This window comes from Schistocerca americana, chromosome 7 (genome assembly GCF_021461395.2).
Source record: "Schistocerca americana isolate TAMUIC-IGC-003095 chromosome 7, iqSchAmer2.1, whole genome shotgun sequence".
Taxonomy (NCBI): domain Eukaryota; kingdom Metazoa; phylum Arthropoda; class Insecta; order Orthoptera; family Acrididae; genus Schistocerca; species Schistocerca americana.
In genome coordinates, this window is record NC_060125.1 from 132,810,452 (window position 1) to 132,826,839 (window position 16,388).

At 37.6% G+C, this 16,388-nt stretch overlaps 1 protein-coding gene across 1 annotated transcript in view; it reads left to right on the forward strand.

Annotated features, from left to right (window-relative positions):
• Positions 1–16,388, forward strand: part of LOC124622788 (1-phosphatidylinositol 4,5-bisphosphate phosphodiesterase-like) — a 493,523-nt gene that overhangs the window by 437,181 nt on the left and 39,954 nt on the right. The window contains exon 19 of the mRNA XM_047148581.1: positions 4,101–4,233. Within this exon, the coding sequence (XP_047004537.1) occupies positions 4,101–4,233 (133 nt within the window). The remainder of the gene's footprint in view (positions 1–4,100; positions 4,234–16,388) is intronic.

Here is a 16,388-nt window from a genome sequence, read left to right on the forward strand (position 1 = left end):
AAGTGTTTATAGTCAAAGTTTTCGCCTCGTGGCGACAAAGACTTACCACGTCTGTCCCCGTCCGAATGTCGATTATTGTAAAGTTCGCGCACCTGGCGCTCTCTTGTTGCATCCCGTAAATGAAACAAATTATTTTCTTCTAACCCTTCTGGTATCTGTGATTCTAAATTTCCTTTGCCGTCTTTTCCTACGATTTCGCCTTCAATTTGTTTGACTTGCTTTTTTAATACCTCAAATTCCCTTTTCACGCGTTCATTAAATTTTCCCTGATTTTCAACATGCTTATTTATGTTCTGATACTCTTCGGTTTCTGCAAATGGTAATGGAGCTGTATCATCCGAATCTCTGTCCCCATGTAAACTAAGATTTGTCAATTTATCTGAAATCTCCTCAACTCTTTCCGATAAGTCACCTAATTGTTCTTTCTGTTTATTTACGTCTTCTGTAAGTGTCGCGACTCGGGTTTCAGTATTGTCACATTTGGTAGCTAGCTGTTCATATTGTTGTGTTAGGTTATTTAATCTGTCATTTGGTACGGATTCCTCGATTCTCTCAAATATTTCTTCCTTATCCTTTGCATGTTGTAAATTTAACTCTGAAAATTTCTGTACTATCACGCGATCTCTTTCTTCCTGTTCTCTATCCTGTTCCCTTTGTCTAATCTCTACTGCAACTAATCTATTATTATGAGAATTCAAAATTGGTTGTACTTCTTCTCTGATTTCTTTCTTTAACTCATCTTTCATATTTTTGAAACATGTCCCTATTCGTGAGTCTAACCGTGTTTCCATTGTTTCCATCTCTGTTTCTAAACGTGTTGCCACTGTTTTTAATTCAGATCCTAACCGTGTTTCCATTGTTCCCATTTGTGATCCCAGTGAGTCTAACCGTTTTTCCATTGTTCCCTTTTGTGAGTCTAACCGAGATGCCAAATTTAATATTGCACTCATCAACTGCTCCATGTTAACTGTTTCAAAATTCTTTTCGCCCCTAACATTTCCCGCAAAACCAGCTTCCTTTGTCATAGCTGTAAAGCTATCTGTGTTCGATACTATTTCCGAATCTTCTATCGTTAGTCTCGGATTCTGTGAATTTTCTGATTGAGAAAAATTTTGAAATGGTTCCGGGCTATTTTCCCGACTTATTACATTGTTTTCCCCTTCATTATCCATCACACTGTTCTCCTGTGTTGGCGAGTTCGCCATGTCAACAATTTCGTCATTCTGACTATCCATCATTTTTGCCTTTTTCATCGATCGCGTAATCATTTACAAAGCATACAAAAAATTCGTCACTGTACGAAAATTACACACAATGACTCTTTATCTCCAACAATACCATTTACATGAAATGAAATGTTTCCCTCAAACACGATTAATCGAACAATTGAAATAATTGCACTAAATTGTCAAACGCATATACAAGACAACAAATCAAATTCTGAGAAAAAATACCATTAGAAGAATGACAATTACCAAATCTACACATGCAATATAGACTACAATTACTAAACTACAAATTACTATAACAATACTACTGTCTACTATTTTTACAATCAGAAGATTCCAAGGGACGATCCTGGCAGGGTCGCCACGTGCATGGGGGCTTAATTAAATATGATTGAAAATACTTTTAGTTTTTAGTAGCTGTATGGCCGATTACGCTGCGTCTCGTAAATGGTTGGCCCTGACTAGAATTATTATGCTATCTGACTGCAAAGAACAACAACAAAGAATGAAATGAAAATTTTCATAAACACAGTTAATTAATTAAGTCCCCAGCAACTATAAAACCTACAAAACCAAAGCACAAATGTAATTGTTCTGTGTGTGGGAGTGTGACTCAACGCACACATCTGGCACGGTTCTTCTTCAACAAGACAAGAAATTTCAAATACCATTTATACTGACGTGATAAAAGAAAATTACAAATACTATAATTGCGTAAGGAAAGCAGAGTTAAACTCTAATACAAGAACACATGCCAGATGCTTTGTTGACGGAACCTGTAATGACGCATTATTTAGGATACTGAAATAAAAACAAACGGAGTTATTACCTCATTTATATTGATGAAAATCACTCTAATCCTTACATTATATCTCAACCAGAACTCTCCAATATCACATCTCAGCAAGCACTGCCTAATAGCACATCTCAACAAACACTCTCTGCTACAACATCTCAGCACAGATTACCCCGAGTCCTCGACAGGCACTGACTACTACGAGCTCTCTCCAAGCACTGACTTCTACGAGTTCTTAACAGGCACTGACTACTACGAGCTCTCTCCAAGCACTGACTTCTACGAGTTCTTAACAGGCACTGACTTCTACGAGCTCTCGACAAGCACTGTGGAGGCGGCTTAATAATACTCTTTGGCGCAATCTCTGGCACAGTGGCTCAGTGTAGCCACCTTTCACGCGCTATATATTGCGGAATGGAGGACGTTTTCGTGAGTCTTCAATGGCTCACCTGAAGATGACTGGCAGGTGCCCAGTTGAAATATCATGCGAGGTATTGTACGACGACCGGCTCCAAGCCCGAAATTTGTTTGAACAGTCAATTTGCTGGGAAAATTTTAAAATTCACATCAGATGCCTTTACGGGGAGGAGATAGCCTCACAGATCGGAACTTTCGAGAAGCTATGTGGTAAAAGAGCAAAGCTTTTAAGTTCTTTAATGTTTTTGTTGAGATGTTGGGACCATGCCATTATACCAAAATTTGCTAGAGTGACTCATTGCATTAAGACCGCCACTGCATGGAAGATTACTGAGAAGGGTAGTCATGCTGTTTGTTGTCAAAGAGAGGATTTGCTATACAAGATGAAGGTTAGATGCTATTTCAGCAGAACTTTACCAGTTACTTCTAAATGTCGCAAGGTATCTTTCTCCTGTATCTTGGGACTAGGTTGATGGAGTGACTTCGACCAAGTTCGAGTGGATCCACAAGGATGCTAATTCTCAGCAGATATCAAAATTTCACCGCCTGTTGCCACAGAAGCTGTCGCCAGAAGGGATAATAGTACGACGTTCCGTTATCAATCTCACGGAGAAGAATTTGGATGATGCGATGCTGTCTGTATTGAGCAAGGGACTCAATTTTGCACCTACACCTACAGCATCGCCATTAAGAAGTTTCTTGAGTGGTGTTGAAGAAACTGTACAACGTCTTCCTTTGGATGCTGCAGAAGAAATAAGAAGGGAAACTTGCTGCTCTGTTGAAGGCCCCCTACTCAACGCAGTAACTTAACCCCTGCAGATAGTGTCATCTCCACGATTTGCTCAAAACAAAGACGATAGTGCGCGCTGACGGCTGCAGCAAACAGCAATGCAGACGGCGACTGAGTTGCGCTACTCCATCAGGGAGAGTGCTGCCGGCAGGCAGTGTGGTCCATCTACCAAGTTTTCGACACATGCGCAGAATAGTTACAGCGTGGTATATATTGCAGAACGGGTCTGCGACAGTTCACCTGAAGATGACTGGCAGGTGCCCAGTTGAAATATCATGTGCGGTATTAGACGACGACCAGCTGCAAGCCCAAAATTTGTTTGAACAGTTCTGTAACATAATTTTTTATATTCTGTCCTGACAGTTAAGCTATAATTGACCAATTTCATGACACAAAATACATAGTACAGTTACAATGCCTTTACATACATGTGTTTTTTAATTGTTACAATAAAGTGCAATGAGGCTGTCTGCAGTTCTGCTGCCATCTTCTCATGGTCACTGATCATTGACCAGTACATTACAGTGAACAGAACTGCAAAGCTCCACATCAACATCACATGTCAGTTTCCTGTGAACTCCACATAAAGCAAAAGGAGTTGAATGTTCATTGTTGATGGCTCAGATAGTATGCAATGTGTTGCCTGTCACACTTGTTAAGCAAAACCATTATCCTACCTCTCTTAACATTCCATTTCCTGTAATTTATCTAGTCACTCATGTTTTGACAGAATTGCAGTCACCAATGCTGCATTCTGTGTTGCCTGAACCAAAAAGTTCAGGGACATTTGTGCATAGATGATGTAAGATATTGCCTTCACAGTATAGTTCTGCATCTGATCCAGTATTTGTTTGCATTTTTGTTCCAGCCAAGATGAGCTTATATCAGATCCACAGATGCAGAAAGTAATAGCAGAACAGACTTCTGAGTGGTCAGCAATGTTGGAGCGGCACCACAGGGAGGAGTGGGCGATGCTGAGGAGGCATGTGCAGGATCAGCAGGTAGGCAGCAGCAGCATTCGTATCGTGTCTCCATGTTCCACAAATACTTGCTCATGGTGAATGCTTGCAAAGGATGGTTCTTGATATAGTTTGTGTTTGAAGTTTGTTTGTACTGGAAGTTACAATACAGAGACTTTCTGCACAAGTAGAAAGTTCATTTTTGGAATCTGCTGTGGATTCAGAGTTTGGTATTAGTATCACTACAGCCCAAGTCTCCCCCCTCTCCCCCACCCCCCTCCCTTGTCCCCATCACTGCTTTTCCTTGAGCACTCTGCATATTGGATCTCCCTTCCAATGATCCCTGAATCTCTCTGCAAAGGTATGCAGTTGGTAAGGTGAAACACAGCTCATTCTCTGTAGGCAGAATGTCTTCTTAATCACAATTTCAGGTGAACAATTATACTCTGATAACTGACAGTCGAGTGTGGAATGTCGTCAGGTGGAATAGCTCCATTGCTCTTATATCAATCCTAAAAAGTACTACCTTTGTTTCTTTATTCATCTTTCTTTTATTTATCTAATCCATATGCAGGTTAGTTTTGAACATGGGAATTCTTTTACAAGCTGTAATTTTATAATTCCTTGTGTTCAGAATGCGACTTTTTACAAAGGGACTTTATGGACTGCTCTGCCCTCTTTTTAGAGTTTTTCTGAACACCATTAAGTATAAAACATTTGCAGTTGTTATTATACATAGTTGTATCTGGTTGTATAGTGTAAAATTCCTGTTATCCTAAAGTCACTTGTTTGAAATCTACTAGTAGTAACTTTTTTAAAAATTGTTATTTAAATTCTATATTAACTATGAAATGAAATGAAAATGTTATTAACAAATATAGATCAAACTTTTTTTAGTAAAATGCTGCCTTTTGAATTTCAGTTATTGGTCATCTAAAAAAATTAAAATTTGATACAAATATGTGAAACATCCTTTTGTGAAATGAAAGAAATTATGTACATTAGTAATACTATTCAGTCTCTAGAAATACAAAAGTACTTTATATTGTGTTCATTGTTAGCATTTTTGACCAAACTTTTATTTATTGTGAATACAAGCATTTTCATGGGAATAATAATTAAAATTTAAAGATGGCATTTTTACTACAAATAATATGATAACAATATTTGATAATCAACATTTCATTTTAGTGATAAATATGAAATTTGAATAAAAGTAAAAAAAGAAAATGTTATTACTAGTAAGATTCAAACCAGCAACATTACAATTTTTAGGTCATTCTGCTATGTATGATTTGAGAGATAGAATAGTGAAAGCAGCAGAGTATCAAATACATAAAGAGAGAAGGCCTAGTAGAAATCCTTGGATGTCACAGGAGATACTGAATTTCATTGATGAAATGAGAAAATATAAAAATGTGCAAATGAAGCAGGTGAAAGAGAATACACACATTTAAAAAGTGAGATTGACAGGGAGTGCAAAACTGATGAGGAGTAATGACTAGAGGACAAATGTAGGGATATAAAAGAATATTAAAATATGGGAAAGAGACTACTTACGGGAAAATAAGAGACATTTGGAGAGAAGGAAACGTACTGTGTGACTATCAAGAGCTCAGACAGAAAACCAATACTAAGCAAAGGAGGGAAAGCTGAAAAGTGGAAGGAGTATATAGAGGGTCTGTACAAGGGAAATGAACTTGAAGGCAAGAGGATGTAGATGAAGAGGTGATAGGAGATATGATACTGTGAGAAAAATTTGACAGAGCATTGAAAGAACTAAGTCAAAAAAGGCTCCTAGAGTAGACAATGTTCCATCACAACCAAGGATACCCTTGTGAGAGTCAGCCAGGACAGAATTATTCTATCTGGAGTGCAAGACGTATGAGACAAGTGAAAAAGCCTCAGTCTTAAAGAATAGTGTAATAATTCAAATTCCAAAGATAGCAGGTGCTGACTGGTGTGAATATTAGTTTAATAAATCATGTTTGCAAAATACTAACATGAATTATTTGCAGAAGAATGGAAAAATTGTTAGAAGCCAACCATGAGAAGATCAGTTTGAATTCCAGATAAATGTAGAAACAAATGAAGCAGTACTGACCTTAATACTAATCTTAGAAGATAGGTTCAGGAAAGGCAAACCTACATTTGTAGACTTAGTGAAAGCTTTTGATAATGTTGATAGGAATACTCTGTTTGAAATTTCTGAAGGTAATAGGAGTAAAATACAGGGAGCAAAAGGTTATATACAACTTGTACAGAAACCATATGGCAGTTATAAGAGTTAAGGTGCATGAAAGGGTAAGCAGTAGTTGAAGGAAGTGAAGCAGAGCTGTAGCCTATCCCTGATGTTCTTCAATCTGTATTTTGGACAAGCACTAAAGAAAACAAACAAAAAAAAATTGGAGAAGGAATTAAAATTGAGTGAGAAGAAATAAAAGCTTTCCGATTTGCCAGTGACATTGTAATTCTGTCAGAGACATAAAAGAACTTGGAAGACTTGTTGAACAGAATTAACTGGATCTCGAAAGGAGGATATATAAGGTGAACATTAACAATAGCAAAACAATGGTAATGGAATGTAGTAGAATTAAATGAAGTGATGTAGGAGTTAGATTAGGAAATAGACACTAAAAGTAGTACATGAGCTTTGCTATTTGGTCAGTTTAAAAGCTGATGATGGCCAAAGTAGAAAGGGTATAAAATGTAATTCACAATGGCAAGGAAAGCATTTCTGAAGAAGAGAACTTTGACACTGGATATATATTTAAATGTTGGGAACTCCTTTTTGAAGGTATTTGTCTGGAGTGTAGTCTTGTATAGAAGTGAAGCATGAATGATAAACAGTTCAGACAAGAAGAGAATAGAAACTTTTGGAATGCAGTCCTGCAGAAAAATGTTGAAGATTCTGTGGATGGATCAAGTAACTAATGAGGAGTTACTGAACGGAATTGGTGTATGTGACAAGAAATTTGTGGCAAAATTTGGCTAAAAGAAGGGATCTGTTGATAGCACACATTCTGAGACATTAAGGGCTCACCAATTTATTAGTGGAGAGAGGTGTGGGAGGTAAAAATTGTAGAGGGAAAGCAGGAGGTGAATGCAGTAGGTAGGTTCAAAAGTATGTAGTTTGCAGTAGTTATTCAGAGATGAAAAAGCTTGCATAGAATAGAGTAGTGTGGAGAGGTACATGAAATGAGTCTTTGGACTGAAGACCACAACAACAACATGTTACACAGTCAGTTAACAAGTAACATATTAAAATTCTCAAAATGTTTTGTTTTTACCAGTGGCTGGAACACATGTGATGTGTTTCAAAATCATAGAATAATCGACAGACCAGTGCATGCCAGATGTTAGGCAGTTTGTGAAACAAGGTTTTTTTCTTCAAGAACATTAATTTGGCACTCCATGAAATTTCTGCCTGGGGCACTGGGGCAGATACCCCAGTTTGCCCCCCCCCCCCCCTCCCCCCGCCCCTCACACACACACACACACACACACACACACACACACACACACACACACACGCACACACACACACACACACACACACGAAGCTGGTCTTGGGCGACATTACCAATTGCCGTGCAGTTAAGGTATTGATTGTGTCTTGCCACTGGTGTACTTAAGATATGACTAGACTCTCTTCAGATTTTCTATCAGGTTTCAAGACAGAGTTTCATTGTAGAAACTATTAAAAGCACATTGTATTTAAGTCCGTGCTAAATGTCAAGCTTTTGTAAAATTTCACCATTCTTGGAGAGTTAACATTCTTTTGAATCTGGCATGCTTTTTTCGTTGCTTCTGCAAGAGTGTTCTGACCTGATCTGTGTACTGTGGATAATCATTTCCATTGAAGCATAGCATGTTGGAAACTCCTCTGTCTGTTATGTTTTCTGAGCCCACGAATAAAATTTTGTCACCTTTTCAGTCCATACGTAGTGCAGCTGTATAAGTAACACATAAAATGTACTTGAGTATGTGAAATTGTTATTTGAACAAAGTCCATTGAAATTTATAGTTACAAGTTCTAGCTAATTTACATTTCAACTATTGTAAGTAATGGGAAGCACTTTGAGGTAATATACAGAACATGAAGTGCTGTTCCATTCACTTGAAATTAGGTATTTCACTCTTGCTACAGACACATTAGAAAATCGCTTGAAACTAATTAACATATAAGATAATGACAGTGAAAATTCTGAACTTAACACAATTTTGATTGCCTATTTTGCCTTAAGCTTACAAGATTCTGAATTTTAACACTGTACTTTTGTTGCTATATTTTTCTGAATCAGAGGATGCATCTCAGTAATTAAGACACTATTTAAGATATTGAATAACTGATACTTATAAAAGATCATTTTAAAGATGGATGTCATAGTCGTAAGTAGGGGATTTCTAACTCATAAGTTTAATGATGTTTCATACACTTTTATAATTTACGAACCTTGAATATTTTTCATAAACCAGATAACAGTAAGGTCTTACAGTCTGTACAAAATTTAATTTAGCCATTTTTCAAAACATTAAATAGTTTCAGGAATGACATCATATTTTTACATTTGTCTTTGCATAGCAACCCCTCTAGCAGAATTGCTAGTTTGCAAGCAGCGAGCAATCATGTAACTTCATTATGCCAGTTCGTGTCAGAGTCTTCCTTCAGATATGAACAGTGTAACACCCATGTTGAAAGAGGATGTGACAAAAATTACAGATCCGATAACTAAGCCAATCTGTACGGGAAGGTTTGCCTTAGTCAGCCAGGTACAGACAAGTGCTAATCAGTGTCAACATTTTTTCACTCTACAGTCACATTTAAATGTGATTTTTTTCTATCCAACCTAAAAAACAGTATGTTATTCTGGTGAAATTATTATGCCAATCAGTTGTGTTACTGTGCTTACGATATTTAATTGGCTGTCCTTCGCTACACTGAACTATCATTAATTATTTCATCGAGAGCATGTTCACTGCACAAAAACTTGATTGCAAGAACTGTAACAAAGTACAATATGTGGTCTTCCCTTACCTGAATGCAACAGAGAATTGTGGAACTTCAACTGGCCATTGTTAGAAAATATGTCACTACTGGATGAAGTGAATGGTTCCAAACTTCAAATACTGTGTGGCTGCATCACTGAAACTATTGCTTTTGTCATCTACAGTTTTCAGTTTCTTACAACAATCAAGAGAAGTAGTGTCAGCTGCCGAGAGTATCGAAGCAGTTAATGTGGAATAACTACACCGTCTCTTATTAATTTTTTTGGTATAAATCTCTCAACCACTGTTGACACTGTTTCTTTGAATTTAAGCCATATCTGGTCTACACTTACATAGTTAGTTCAGAAGGAAGGCGAACTGTCTTTTAGGAAGGTATCAAGTGAATTTTTATCTGCTTTGTTAAATAGATATATCTTGCATTTTGTTTGGTAGGTTTGGATGTTATGGTACTCAGTAGTTAATAATCTATGTATCTATAATGATGCTAACTATTTGTTCAGGATTATTTGTTTCTAAGAGTTCAAGAATGTTTCCACGACCATTTACACTTTGATTGGACTGCTGAACTAATGGCCCAAAATACTTTTCAGGGAAAGTGTTTATAACAATTTTTTACTATTTTAATGCCTACAACGCATATTAAAGCCACCAACTGTAACTGTATAACTGGCTATTTGAGATGATACTCAAGTTTTCTTTCAACCTTTCAGTAACTGTATAACCTGTTTCAGAAGTGAAACTTCCTGGCAGATTAAAACTGTGTGCTGGACAGAGACTCGAACTCGGGACCTTTGCCTTTCGCGGGCAAGTCCTGTACCAACCGAGCTACCCAAGCACGACTCACGCCCCATCCTCACAGCTTCACTTGTGCCAGTATCTCGTCTCCTACCTTCCAAACTTTACAGAAGCTCTCCTGCGAACCTTGCAGAACTAACACTCCTGAAAGAAAGGATACTGCAGAGACATGGCTTAGCCACAGCCTGGGGGATGTTTCCAGAATGAGATTTTCACTCTGCAGCAGAGTGTGTGCTGATATGAAACTTCCTGGCTGATTAAAACTGTGTGCCGGACCGAGACTCGAACTCAGGATCTTTGCCTTTCGCGGGCAAGTGCTCTACCAACTGAGCTACCCAAGCACGACTCACACCCCATCCTCACAGCTTCACTTCTGCCAGTATCTCGTCCCCTACTTTCCAATCTTTCGCAGGAGAGCTTCTGTAAAGTTTGGAAGGTAGGAGACGAGATACTGGCAGAAGTGAAGCTGTGAGGACGGGGCGTGAGTCGTGCTTAGGTAGCTCAGTTGGTAGAGCACTTGCCCGCGAAAGGCAAAGGTCCTGAGTTCGAGTCTCGGTCCGGCACACAGTTTTAATCTGCCAGGAAGTTTCATATTAGCGCACATTCCGCTGCAGAGTGAAAATCTCATTCTGTTTCAGGAGTGTCAATAACACAAACATATATTAATTAATTATTTATTAATCTCTACCCATACTAATACAAAGAAACTACCTACAACATAAGTCTAGGAATCTGCAGCCTACATGGTCGCATCTGAGCATCTGATTCAAATCCTCCATCAGATCTGTATCAAATGTCTGCAGTCAATCAGTCATTTCAATGAAGCTACATATCCTGTTGATGGTGCTACAGATAGTGAGCTCTGCCTTTATCTCACAAATAAGACTGGCACTCTTTCCCAATTCATATAGCAGCTAAAAACCATAGAGAATCTATTCCAATCCAAAGTGGCACACATCATTAGTACTGACATGGGCCCCCATCTATAGATGGCTGCATCCTGTGCTCTTCAGGCATCTGGAAGGATCTATTCCACATCTGGGATGTTTCGTCCCACTATGCACACAATAGTGCACACTGGACTTCTTTCCCTGCATGGCAGCCGTATCCCCAAGGAGCCCCATTATGCACCAAACGTTGTAGCTTTCAACTCACTCTCTGTGAATATACAGATCTTACAAGCTAAGAGGCTTCCTCTGAACAGGACAAGTAACTGCATGTGACTCAGGATGTTCAGTAGCCACAGATAGTTCCTGAAATCTGTTTGTCAGACAAATTGGGGAGGTCTTCTGACTGCCGACCCCAGCCCTAAAAATCTTTCACAGCCTGTCACACCTCAGAGGACCTCACTCAACCACGGGTGAGGGATCAACCTCAGTACAGACTGAAATAGGGGCAGCCAGGTAGGGAACTGATCAGGGGACATGTGGGAAGTGCTGGACATCCTGTGGATCACTGCGTTTTCTCTCTCCTCCCCCCCCCCTCCCCCTCCTCTCACCCTCCTGACACACAGTGATGCCCATTGCAACAGCCTAAAACTGTGTGACCAAAGCCAGCACTGCCTGGAATTGTAAGCCAAGGATTACCCAATCAGTTCACATCCTAACACAGCAATCATAGCCCCTGTCTGTACTACAGTTGAGGAAATCTGTAATTCCAGATTGCCTGATGTCTGACTTAAGAGGTATAAACTGAAAGAAAACATTTTCACAGTCCCAGCATCAATTCTGAGCTGATTAGATGTCACATTGTATGCACAGACACAAAATTCCAGAATGGTGGAATTGGAAAACCTTCAAAACCACTTTTTTGCAAGACACACAATGAGATTTCAACTGTATCAATTTTGTGTTTGCATAAGACGCATACATGGCTAACTTGCTCACACAGCTAGATACAGCCGTATTCTAGATCAAAGTAGAGCACATTGGTACCTCACAGTATGAGCATGGGAAGTGACAGTGGAAACTGCCTTGTAGGACAGTCGTTTATGTCAAATGAATTGTGATGAGCAAGAGGGGAAAGGAGGGACAGTGCGAACAGAAAAGCTGACGAAACATATGAGTAAAATGTAAGTCACAAGTAAAACATAAGTCAGTGGTGTGCAAATTATGGCAGGAGAGAACAGTGCTCAGCAGTGTGAGATAAAAGTATCTGGCACACTGAAGAAGAAGTCAAGTAAACACAATAAATGTCTCACTGTAATATGAATAAATAATGAGGCAGAAACACCTGCAATATTAAGAACGAAAAAACACTAATTGCAGTCCAGACAGCAAAATATAGGTACACAGCTGTGTTAGCGCATCAAAGGATTTCTACTGAGGGCAAGCAACATTTACATTCTGTTTTTCGTGTGCTTCTTAATGACAAAACTTGTGCTATTCTGCAAGTGGCCTCATTTACTCTTTTTTTATTCACCATCTAGCATGTTTTTTTTTTCAATAAAAATACACATTTTTGGGTGCAGAAGAACTAGGGTTACAAATTGATAAGACTGGATTTTTGAAAGATATACATTCTAAAATTTGAATGAACTGTATTTCTAATGACCATACCAAACAAAATAAAAATTCGGAGTAGGTATTAAAATCCATGGAGAAGAAATAAAAATGTTGACGTTCGCCGATGACATTGTAATTCTGTCAGAGACAGCAAAGGACTTGGAAGAGCAGTTGAACGGAATGGACAGTGTCTTAAAAGGAGGATACAAAATGAACATCAACAAAAGCAAAACTAGGATAATGGAATGTAGTCGAATTAAGTCGGGTGATGCTGAGGGAATTAGATTAGGAAATGAGACACTTAAAATAGTAAAGGAGTTTTGCTATTTGGGGAGCAAATCAACTGATGATGGTCGAAGTAGAGAGGATATAAAATGTAGACTGGCAATGGCAAGGAAAGCGTTTCTGAAGAAGAGAAATTTGTTAACATCGAGTATAGATTTAAGTGTCAGGAAGTCGTTTCTCAAAGTATTTGTATTGAGTGTAGCCATGTATGGAAGTGAAACATGGACGATAAATAGTTTGGACAAGAAGAGAATAGAAGCTTTTGAAATGTGGTGCTACAGAAGAATGCTGAAGATTAGATGGGTAGATCACGTAACTAATGAGGAGGTATTGAATAGAATTGGGGAGAAGAGGAGTTTGTGCCCCAACTTGACTGGAAGAAGGGACCGGTTGGTATGACATGTTCTGAGGCATCAAGGAATCACAAATTTAGCATTGGAGGGCAGCGTGGTGGGTAAAAATCGTAGAGGGAGACCCAGAGATGAATACACTAAGCATATTCAGAAGGATGTAGGTTGCAGTAAGTGCTGGGAGATGAAGAAGCTTGCACAGGATAGAGTAGCATGGAGAGCTGCATCAAACCAGTCTCTGGACTGAAGACAACAACAACAACAACAATTCTGAGTAAAGAATAAGATGTTTCACAATAAAACATTTAATTACCATCATCAGCCAAGCCTATAGAGGAGATCTCATTGACTGCTTTGCCCTCTGCAGGTTCTTATTATTTTCTTCATACATACAGGATTTAAATATCAATGTGTGGGCATATATTTCCAAAAACAGTACAATGCAGTTCCCAATTTAACTAAAAAAAAAATCACCTTTGAAGGTTAGAAGATTTTGAACACATTTTAAGTTGATTTATGACCAAATCATTAGTTGATTTTTCAATGGATGCATAGTGTACAAGGTGTCTCTGCCAGGGAAGTCCCCATCAGATCTTGAAATAAAAAAAAACTTTGCAGCAGACAAAAGCAGATGGGGCTAAACGAGCTGAATCAAAGAAACCTGAACAGGTGAATGCCAATTGCTGTTTGTTTAGGTGGTTGGCCGGGTGTGCAAATGATTAGTGCTGTTATAATTATTAGTGAAATCCACAGATTAAGACTACCAGACCAGAAATAAATGACTAACAGGAAGAATAGGTAAGAAAGATTAATATGTACTCTTCTTGGTGTAGTCAAGAAAATATTTTGACAGAAAATTTTTACCAGATTACTACACCACTAATGTCCAATTCTACAGTCCCAGATTAGCAGCCGCTCCAGTTATATTCTCAGAATAGCATGGAAAATGCATTGTATGAATATGTAATAACACCTAACTGGAGAATAAACATGGGATGTCTGAACTGGTGATCCCGACAGGGTTAGTGAATTTAACCGGAGAAGAAGAAATGGGAACATGACACAAATTATATGGAAGAATATGACGATTCCAAATTTATTTAAAAATTTTGTACTACTACTTTCAATTTCATGCTTGAGAAACTGGAGTGCATGAATGAAGTGTGAAACTATTTCCTAACATAAATCTTTTTGCTTGTAGTAGGAATAATAGGAATTTGGTATTGATACTTCATGAATTACATTCTGTCATGGTATTTATGTGAATGAGGTATGCAAAAATGACCAATTGTGCCAAAGCAGTCTCACTTATTTGGCATGTGTTACAATTGCTACCATATTAAAAAGACCTATTTTGTTTTATTTAGCAGCTAATGACAAATTAGACGTAATCAAATTGAGAAACCACATCAGTCTTGGGTACTATTCATATTAACAGCTTTTCCAGTATTAGACAATGACATTTTTATTTTTCATGTAGCTAAACGTTTGATGAACTTTGATGAGGTAATAGATTCTTTTGCAGAAAGAATAGCACGCTGTGTTAAACTGTAGCAAGATTATAGAGAGAAATGCTGTAACCTAAGGACTGGAGAAATGTATACTGTCTTGCTTGTGTCTTCTCTTTATGGGTTTTATGTTTCCTATATTTAATTTTGTGTCACACAAAAGAGAAAGTTTTTAGCTAATTGACAATACAGAGTGAAAATTTTCTGAAGTGTTCCTGTTCTCCCAGTTATAAACAATCCCACCCAGTAAAGATTAGATTAGGCTAATTATTTATTCCATAGACCCACAAAAGAGGGGATCCTCCTGGGTGTGGAACATGTCAGATAAACACATTACAAAAATGTAATTAGCAAAACTTGAGTTTCATTCATTTTAATGATCCTGAGTCAATAAACAGTAAAATTATGTACATGAATTAAAATTAAACTTCTAATATTTACAGGTTTAATACTTACATCTGCTTTCATTAAATCCATTATTCACACAGTAGCAAGTTACTTGGCTATTACAACCAAATATTGTCAAAAATTAAAGTAAATTATTCATTTCAATGATCCTCAGTTAGGAACAGTCAAATTATGTACAAGATTTAAAAATTAAACTTCCACAATTTACAGACTTAAGACTTACATCTGCTTTCCATACATCCGTCATTCACACAGTAGGTAGTTACTTGGCTGTTACAACCAAGTATTGTCAAAAATTAAAGTATAATAAATTTTCATTAAAATGGTCTACTGCACTTGTTGAGAAATTCATGGATGGAATAGAAGGAGTTGTCCACCAAAAATTCTTTTAAATTATGTTTGAATTGTGCCTTGTCTGAAACTAAACTCTTAATGGTTGCTGGTAACTTACTGAAAATATGCGTTGCTGAATGCTGGAAACCTTTCTGGGCAAGAGTAATTGATTTTAAATCTTTATGTATATTCTTCTTATTCCTAGTATTGATACTGTGTACTAAGCAGTTAGTTGGAAAAAGATATTTTTTATTTACAACAAACTTCATTAAGGAATAAATATACTGAGAGGCTGTGGTTAATATGCCCAATTCTTGGAATAGGTTTCGACATGATGTTCTTGGATTGACACTACTCATTACTCTTATTATACGCTTGTGTACTCTAAAAAAGTTTTCTCAGTTTGTGGAGTTACCCCAAAATATGATACCATATGACATAATGGAGTGAAAATAAGTGAAATATGCCAGTTTTTTTATATTTATATCTCCTATGTCTGACATCATTCGCATTGCAGACACAGACTTGTTTAGGCACTTTAGCAGTTTGTTAGTATGCCTCTCCCAACTGAATTTATTATCAAGTTGTAATCCCAATAATTTTACACTCTCAACTTCTCCTATTTGCATGTTGTCATATTTTATACTCACACTAGAAGGAAATCTCTTGGAAGTTCTGAATTGTGTATAGTGGGTCTTTTCAAAGTTTAATGACAGTGAATTGGCTATGAACCACTTATTAACATCAGTAAAAATTTGATTAGCTGCCCTCTCTCAATTTATATTTGATTTACTATTTACTGCAATATTTGTATCATCTGCAAATAAGACAAACTTGGCATCTGGTGATGTAACAGATGACAGGTCATTAATATACACAAGAAAAAGTAGTGTACCTGGTATGGAACCTTTGGGAACACCACATGTAATTTCTTCCCAGTCAGATGATGTCTGATTGCCTACTGCCAAAGTGTTACGTAATGACACCCTTTGTTTTCTATTAAT